The 9,785-nt window shown below is 34.4% G+C and overlaps 1 protein-coding gene across 2 annotated transcripts; it reads right to left on the reverse strand.

Annotated features, from left to right (window-relative positions):
* Positions 1–1,354: 1,354 nt before the first annotated feature.
* LOC131071197 (cinnamoyl-CoA reductase 1) lies at positions 1,355–9,463 on the reverse strand. 2 transcript variants are annotated; one of them, XM_058006920.2, is made up of 6 exons: positions 9,307–9,463; positions 8,108–8,280; positions 6,038–6,223; positions 5,785–5,947; positions 3,895–4,081; positions 1,355–1,654 (listed from the first exon to the last, which is right to left on the reverse strand). In XM_058006920.2, exons 1-6 carry the CDS (start codon positions 9,419–9,421, stop codon positions 1,510–1,512), a joined length of 969 nt encoding a protein of 322 aa, XP_057862903.1. In that variant the 5' UTR covers positions 9,422–9,463; the 3' UTR covers positions 1,355–1,509. The 2 variants fall into 2 exon arrangements, with proteins under 2 accessions (XP_057862903.1, XP_057862902.1); XM_058006919.2 differs by having other exon boundaries at positions 1,355–1,705.
* Positions 9,464–9,785: the final 322 nt, after the last annotated feature.

Raw genomic sequence — 9,785 nt, forward strand, 5'->3', positions numbered from 1 at the left:
GTTAAGACATCATTATAAGAAGGATGAGGCCAACCACGGTGGTGTATAGGTTATAGATTGGTACTCAATGACATGTTAAAACCAAGCGATGATGAGGGGATGGTGGGAAGATGGAAGGAAAAGAGAAAGGAGTTGGATAAATGGAGGGAAAAGAGGAAGGAATGGAGGGGAAGTTCTAGGAGGGATAGTTGGAAAAGGATCGAAGGGAGAAAGGATAAGTAAGGGAGGAGGTGATAGTTCCACATAATGATTGGAAAAAAAAAACATACCAAAGAGATATAATGTAATAATAGATGAAGGTGGGAAGGTTATGCTCTAGTGAGCATATATGTGCTAACCATTCCATTGGAAATGTTAGTAAGTTGAGGCCCCTAAGGTGAGCAATCTAATGATGAAGATGATGATGAAGATAATAGAGTGATGAAGGATTGTAAGATGATGACAAAAGAATATAAAGAGGGATCAGAGAGGGATGGAGTATGAAAAAAAGGTGATTAGAAATAATAGATAGCGAGCTTAAAAAAAAATTGAGGGAGGGGGGAGAGAGTTTTTTTATGGGGTGATGAAATAGATGGAAGAGAGTATGAAAAAGGGGTGATTAGAAATAGTAGATAACAAGCTTAAAAAGTAATTTAAAGGAGAGAGTCGAAGGTCTTTTAATGGGGTGATGAGATAAATGGAAGAACAAGGGGTGAACAAGATGAATGAAGTGATACATATTCATAAACAAAATTTGTTGCCTACTATACTACTATACATGATATCTGTTTGTGAAAGTTTGTGAAATTTTTATCATAGTACTTGCCCAAAGTGCCACCGGAAGTAATTTTTACCATTGAATGAATTTAATTTATTTTTTTTAAATATATTATTTGGATCATTGCATATTATTGCTTGAGATGCCCAACGTTCATGGGTTCGTCTAGCTCACGACCTTTCAGAATGGCCATCCTATATGGGTTCAAATGTCTTCATATATTGATGGGTATCATTCTCCATTACAAGGATCCTGCTGTTAAAGATAGCGCAATTGGATACCATCATGAATCTCTTGGCATTTTGATTGGTCGTGTATGAGTTGAGATGCCTAAGCGAGGTACCACCATATACCTTATGGTAGAGTATGCCTGAGTCAAATTTTGCCATATATAAATATTCATCTCATTTATTGTTTTATGGAGACAATAATCATGATCCTGTGTTTCCTGTTCCTAATCTCTTACCTTCAGTCATCACTCAAAATTAAAATGCTACATTTAACTTTTATTCCCTTGTTCCTTCCAGCTTTAAGCTATGAACAGAATTGCTTCTTGACCTATTTTTTCTTCATCCATGGAGTCAGACTTAAACAAGATTTAAGGAAATCCAAGTCATATATAAACCTTAAAACATCAAATGTTGTTTACATTTGCCAACTACGTAAGGCAAATCTCCATTCAGAAAACACTGAAACAAACTATAAAAAAATAAGACTAACAGGCAGGAAATACATTTACGGAATTATTTTCATTACTTCAGAAAACCCTTGTCTTGCAGTGATGAAACCGAATCTATAATGATCTGCTCCATTGGCGCAAACTCGACCCCAAGATCAATCAACTTCTTGGGTGCATTCTTCACACGTACCAACCCTGGTTGAGTTACATTTGTGAACCTGCAATCAGAGCATTTAGCATAAAAAGCTGGCTGAGTTACATTTGTGAACCTGCAATCAGAGCATCTAGCATAAAAAGCTGTGTGATTGGAACTGAAGACCTACAATTGAATATTTACCAAATTCTCTTTACATCCAACACCCAAGGATAATAAAAATCAGATTCAATACATATTATTTTTCATAATCCTTTCAGCTCTTCATGAAGGGCTTCCATTAAGTCATTTTACAGCACCTTCCGAGTACAAAGTGTGTGTATATATATATATATATATATAGTGATGAATTATAAGTTATATGTGATTTCAAAATGAGAAAACAGGGATTTTGAGAAAGTCCAGAATTATATATATATAAGTCATCTGATTTCAGTGTAAAAAACAGGATAATTCATTTGATTTCAATGGACAAAACAGGGATTTTGAGAAAGTCCAGTGTCTTAAACAATGAGAAAGATAAGCATTAAGCACTTAAGAAGAACACCGACTAAACCATAAGACATAAATCAGACGTCAGACCCTTGAACAATCAGAAAGACGCATTAAACACTAAGAGGCAATTACGAAGAACACCGACTAAGCTACATGACAGACCCTTGAAAAATCAGGAATCAGGAAGATAAACATTAAACACGTGAAATGAAAAATCAGGAATCAGGAAGATAAACATACACCACGTGAAATAAGGATTAAACACAAGAAGACAACAAAAGACAATTATGAGGAAAACCAACTAAATCATTAAACTAAAGCACAACAAGACAATTAAGACGAAACCACTAAACCATTAAACTAACTCTTACAAACTAAGAGCCAGTCAATTCAGGGTGGTTTATCATCAAATGGATTGATGGAGAATAAAAAATATGGCGATATGCCACATTTTGTGTGGCCATCAAATGGATTGCCGGAGATTAAAAAATATGAAGATATGCCACATTTCAAGCAAAACATCATGACCTTCTGGCAGAAAAAATTTGATACTTTATAATCACAAATAAAGAAGATCGCTACAAGAGAAACACATCACTGATTCTCTTTCCTTTTCCCTTATATTCTAAAATGCTTTTTGAATGAGAATAATCAAATTATTTTCATTTAATTTTTATATTGATAACGCCCACAAATGACCAGGAAATTAAAGGAGACTGATGAAAGATAACTGTGTGACCTCTGACGTACAAGTTGCTAAAACATTAGCTGACAACAATGCACCAGATGTTTACATGGAGACGCATAAACAACCAACCGCTGACATCACACCAGTTGTTACTGTAACATACCAAATGTCAATAGAGGCCTAGTCCCCAAGTGAGCAATTAGTGTATTGATCAAAAACATACCATTCGGATGTTTATATACCATAGCCTGTTACTGTCAAAAAGTGTTCTACACAAACCAAAAATTAAAAAAATTGATACTGAAAAATAACACTGTGACCTGTAACAGAAGAGTTATCTAGCACACTAGCTGACAACAATGCACTAGAAGTTTACATAGAAACACATAAACAACCTGTGTAGAACAGTTAAACAATTTGTTTACATGGAAACACATAAACAACAGATATGCTCAGTAAGTTTCACTCTGTTTTCAGAGAGAAACCTCTTCACTGTCAATAAAAGCCTGTTCTCAAGTAAACAATTTGTACATTGACCACAATTACAGGCTCTCTTCACTGTCAATAAAAGCCTGATTGTCAAAAGGGGTTCTACCCAACCCTGTTCAGATTATATAAAGTGTTTATCACACAAAATATGGTGATTGTTTTTAGGTTGTTGATAAAAGATCAGAAAGTTTGATGTTTGATTTTATAAATCTCTCTTTTACAAGAAGATGAAAAAAAAAGAGTAATGTTTGTATCACACAAAATATGGCGTTCGTTATTAAGTTGTTGATGAACGAGAAAGTTTGATATTATACTGATCTTTCACAAGGTGGTGAAAAAAACCAGAGTTTTCTTTGAAGAAAATAGTAACCATTCAAGTATAAACAAGCCTTAAAATTGTGTGGAGATCAGGCTAAAAGCTCTACTTGATTGAGAATCTGATGAAAAATTGAAGTCATGGAAAATGTCACATGGCAAGAAAATTCAAATGACAGCTAAACGAAATGACAGGCATCAAAGTGTAGATAATGGAAAACTTTTCATCAATTGATGATTTTAGAAATTTTCTTTCTAGTATTTTTTTAAGCATAAACTAATGATCAAATCTAGTGAGCTGAAATGAAGGGATTTACTTGGGCACATTATACTCTGGATATAGTTTCGCTGTCAACTCTGCAAAGTCGCTCCAATGTGTTATAGATTCAACACACAAGTGCCGCCCTGATGCAGAGGGTGTTTCATATAGTAGTACTTGGGCTTTTGCAATGTCCCTTACATCAACACAACCCATATAAAAATTACGGTACTCCTCTGTGTTACCTGTAACATAAGGATGGAACAAAACTAGTTAAAGTTGCCATAAAAACAAGTGCCTTATGAAAGATAAGAGTCCAACCATCAACTAAAACACTGAAGAAATTTTTTAAGTAAACTATATATACTCCGTTTCACTTTAGAATCTATATCTTAAGCATCTTATGTAACGTAAAAGTGCAAACATCAATTATATATTTAAGTAAGTTAAATAGAATATAGCTATAACTCCCCTCTAACCTATTAATCAAGTAATGGAGGCTGCAAATCTTTCGAGTCTATCATTTGGTCTCTTTTTCAGTATATTAGCCTGGAAATCATTGTTTTAGATACTAAAGCCTCCATCGTACGATTCTAACACTGTTCAGCATATTAGCCTGGAAATCATTGTTTTAGATGCTAAAGCCTCCACATGTATCAAGTAAACGTTTACAATGTACCTTGATCTGTGAAGTTTGATTTTCTCAACTTTTCTCTAGCTAATGGCACAAAATTGAAAAATTCCAAATGAACAAGTGGCAGAATGGTACTTTCAGTTTGCACCTTTAATCATAATAAAATAGCAAGTTAAGAGCATATACAAGATTGAATAAAGCCGGTTAAAATTACCTAGACCAATTTGGTCCTAGGGTCCTAGGAGGCAACAATCCTAAATGTATGGAGGCTTGGCAAAAAGGTAAGAATCCACTAAATGATTAGGCTGAATTAGAAACCTAAATTCATGAAGACTTGGCAAAAAGGCAAGAATCCACCTGAGGATTAGACTAAATTAGATGCACTGAGCAGAAGAAAACATGAGATATTTCTGGGAGGATTGAGCTGGGAGACTGAATGAGTAATAGCTGAATGCAGTCTGCAAACACCACTGACATTTCTGTAGTATTTGGCCCAGTAGTTCTTTATAACAGATAAACCAAAGAAAAAGCTAAAATAAAATGCTTGTTTTCACTGTAGAGACATTTTGCTTTTCATCTGTGTACCAAGGTTATCCTTCTTCATTGAATGTTTGAGCCAAAGAGCAAACCGCATTGGGATTTATGTCCATATATAAATTCAAGACAATTGAAACTACTTATGAAATAATGCACAATATAATTTCACATATAAGAGTGGGAGCTAGTATTTATTGGAAATATCCATCCATATTTTTATTATTAGTTTTAAAAGGTGTCTCGGCTCTCAACCCATCATTATAGGGTGGTAAAACGAATCTTAAAGCATACTGAGCAGTATGGAAAAGCCTTCAGAAGAAGGTGACAAAAGTGGTCCAAGAAAAACAAAAAAGTTACAAATTTTAGACGCTAAGTGGCATTATTATGGAAGTGGCCCCCAAAAAACAAAAAAGTTCAGTCTGAAAATTGTCAACCAACGAACGGACGGCGGTTGCAGGTTCAGCAGGCGCAGGTTCAGTGGCCCATAAAACAAAATAAGTTTTACAGTTTGAAAAGTGTAAACTAAGATTGCAATAAACAACAGGAAGTGACACTATTATAAAAGTGACCCAAAAGCAAGTTCACAGTCTAAAAAGTATTGGACCAAATTTAAGATACCAAGACTGCAATGAACAACAGAAATAAATCCCTTGAAACTTCTTCCTGATTCCCCCGGTTTGGTATTTTGGGGAGAACTCACAAGTAAGTTCACAGTCTAAAAAGTATTGGACCAAATTTAAGATACAAAATACAAAGCACAGAAGAATATGCACATACCATTGACTAGGCGGACGATCATGGCCAAGCTGGCATTGAAATCAGGAGGGAGAAAGGGACCCAAAGCAGTCCCTGGGTTGATGGCAACTACATCCAACCCTTTCTCTTTGCTAAATTCCCAAGCTACCTTTTCAGCCAGTGTTTTTGCTACAGGATACCAAATCTGTTGCATGCATCCATCATCCATCACAAACTGGGTAATGGCAGAAGAAACAGTATTGTTAAAAAACGAAGGGAGTTAAACGGAAGATACCCCATTTTGTTTGCAGTAGTCTATATCAGTCCAGGATGTCTCATCCAAGGGGGTGTCAGCAGGCCACTTTGGGTTGGGAACGAAAGCAGATACAGAGGAGGTCAGCACCAGCCGCTTTACTTTAGCTTTGTGGGCTGCTTCCAGTACGTTCAGGGTACCTTTGATCCCAGGGTCCATCAGTTGCTTCTGCATACATCATAAAAGAAATACAATAGTAAACATACTGGTAACTTGCTAAATCTTACAATTAAGGATCTAATCTTTAAAGACATGGAAAATTTTCAAGTAATGCAGTAGTATCTGCAGCATGACCCCACTCTGTTAAAGTATGAGATCTTAAAAGAAATGGGAAAATTTTCTAGTAATGCAGTAGTATCTGCAGCATGACCCAACTGTGTTAATGTATGAGATCTTAAAAGAAATGGAAAATTTCTCAGTAATGCAGTAGTATCTGCAGCTCTAGTATTCTGCATGACCCAATTCTGTTAGTCCATGCGATCTTAAAAGACGTTGAATTTTTTTCAAAAAGCTCTTGCATTCTGCATGATCCAACTAAGTTTATTCATGGGATCTCAAAAGAACTTGAAATATTTTCAATAATGCAGTAGCATCTGCGGCTCTAGCAATCTGCATGACGCAACAATGTCAATTCATGGGATCTTAAAAGAACTAGACAAAGTTTCAGTAAAAAACCAGTAATATCTGCTGCTCTAGCATTCTGCATGACCCAATTTAAAAGAACTGGAAAATATTTTAGTAATGCAGTGGTATGTGCAGCTCTAGCTTTCTGCTTGACCTGATTCTTTTAAATCAGAGATTCTTAAAAGAACTGGAAAAAAATTTAACTAAAAAGCTCTAGCATTCTACATTGCTTGACTTAATTCTGTTAATTCATGGATTCTTAAAAGAACCGGAAAAAAGTTTCAGTAAAAAGCTCTAGCATTCTACATGATCCAACTCTGTTAATTCATGTGATCTCAAAATAACTGGAAAATTTTCAGTAAAAAGCAGTAGTATCTGCAGCTCTAGCATCCTGCAAGAACCAACTCTATAAATTCATGGGATTTTCAAAGAACTAGAAAAACTCAGTCATGTGATCTTAAAATAACTATAAATTTTTTCAGTAAAAAGCAGTAGTATCTGCAGCTCTAGCTTTCTGCAAGAAACCAACTCTGTTAATTCATGGGATTTTAGAAAAACTGGAAAAACTCAGTAACGTAGTAGTAACTGCAGCTCTAGTATTCTGCATGATCTAATTGGAAAAAAATTCAGTAAAAAGCAGTAGTATCTGCCAGCTCTGTTAATTCATGGGATTTTAGAAGAACTTGAAAAACTCAGTAATGCGGTAGAGTTCTGCATGACCCAACTCTGTTAATTCATGGGATCTTAAAAGAACTGCAAAAAAATCACTAATGCAGAGTAGTATCTACAGGCTGCAGATCTAGCATTCTGTACGGCCCAACTCTGTTAATTCATGGAATTAATATCAGTCCTCGTTCCCTTCCCCCGAAAAAATCTCAGAGATGGAGGTGAAGCCACATCACTAACCCACGAAAAATAAAAATATAATTTAAATATGAAAAAAATTGTCCACAAAATTTTTCCATCATAGACTATAGGAGAAAAGATTACAGTACAGTGTACCCACGGAAAAAATAAAACATAATTTAAATACTAAATATATATTGTCGACAAATGTTTTCCATCATAAAGAATTGTAAAAAAGATTACAATTCACTGTTATTTCGTTCCTTTACAGTAGTTATTATTATTCATTTCCTTATTTAAACAAGGATTAATTATTAAAAAACGATACAAATCCATTTTAACAATAAAGTTCTATCGAATCAAGCCAGTACGAAAATAGAGTTGAATCCCGACAAACCTGCTGATAATTAAAAAACTGATCTTAAAAATCAGTCTAAACATGGACAATTAAACTAACCGATTGTACTCAACGATCAGTACAACTTACAAACAAGATGATAACTTAAAAACTGATCTTAAAAATCAGGCTAAATATAGACAATTAAACTAACTAATCGTACTCAAACGATTAGTACAACTTACTTCTGGATCCTGCACGGCCTCAATAGTATTGGGCATTGCCAGATGAAAAACACCAGCGCAGCCATTAATGGCCGCTTCAATTGATTGATAATCCATCAAATCCATCTGAAACAATTTCAACCTTTCTTTCGCCCCTTCCATTGCCTCCAAATGTTGAGTTTCCTTCCAATTTTCTACAACAAAAAAGTAAAAATTTTCACAAAAAACGTAACTCAAAAATCAATGAAATGCCATCAAACACAAAGTTAAATTTTTTAACAAACAATCATAATTCTCTTCTCTTTGGAAGGAAATTTTTTTTACAATTTTTGATAGATTATAGAGTTTGTTCCGAAACTTTGAAAGAAAAATTTATACAAATTTACTGTTAATAGATTTTTACAATTCTTGATAGAAATGTTGGAAGAAAAAACTTGCACAAATTTACATAGAGCAGAGTTTGATCCGAAAGGAAAAAATTATACAAATTTTTTAAAAAATTACACAGTTCTCTGTTTTATTTCTGATAATAGATTTTTACAATTCCTGATAGAAATGTTGGAAGAAAAAACTTACACAAATTTACATAGAGTAGAGTTCCATAGGAAATAACACAACTTTAAACAGTTCTCTGTTTTATTTCTGATAATAGATTTTTACAATTTTTGATAGAAATGTTGGAAGAAAAAATTACACAAATTTAGATAGATTAGATTTTGATCCGATTATACAAATTTACACAATTCTCTGTTTTATTTCTGATAATAGATTTTTACAATTCTTTATAAAAATGTTGGAAGAAAAAATTACACAAATTTAGATAGTTTAAATTTTGATCGGAAAGAAAAAACTTATACAGATTTACACAATTCTCTGTTTTATTTCTGATAATAGACAATATTAGACAGAAATGTTGGAAGAAAAAATTTACACAAATTTACATAGAGTAGAGTTATGATCTTAAAGTGTAAAAATTTACACAATTTACATAGAGCAGAGTTTGATGTGAAAGAAAAAATTTATACAAAAATTTATTAAAATTTACACAATTCTCTGACAATAGATCAGAGATTTATTAAAATATACACCACAATTCTCTAGATCAAAAAGACCGATCCAGAGAACATTAAAAAGGATTTAAGAAAAAATAAATCATAACTCAAATTCAATGAAATGCCATTAAACAAAAAACACCAGAGCTCAAGAATTAAAATGGTCACCAAGGTTCTGAACCGTGCCATGGACAGTATAACCACGCTCTAAGAGCAAACGAACGACCCATGAGCCAATGAAGCCACTGGCGCCTGTAACACACACAGTTTCTGTCAACCCCATTTTAGCGATGAAATTATCCTCGCCCAACCGGCTACTTAAATACTAGTTCATCATCCTTGGAACCTGACCACGGTTAGACCTTTAACCGTAGTGGGATTAAAAAAGCGTGTGGACGGTGGCCTGTGTAAAATACGCCAAGCTTTTGGACACTCGTACGAGCTTCAGTCTAAGAGACTCCGCAGCGTCACATATGTTACCATCAATAAACTGTTTCTAAAGGTCATACAGTGAGCAGCTGTCGGTTGAATCATTTTCGGGTCTTTTTCGGAAGTCTTATCTGAGGACACGTGGATTTCAGTAGGAGGAGCTTGAAAAGGCTAACGCAATTTGATGGGTGCTAGGTACGTAGAGCAGCAGTAAATCA

The sequence above is a fragment of the Cryptomeria japonica genome, chromosome 7, assembly GCF_030272615.1.
Source record: "Cryptomeria japonica chromosome 7, Sugi_1.0, whole genome shotgun sequence".
Classification (NCBI taxonomy): Eukaryota; Viridiplantae; Streptophyta; class Pinopsida; order Cupressales; family Cupressaceae; genus Cryptomeria; species Cryptomeria japonica.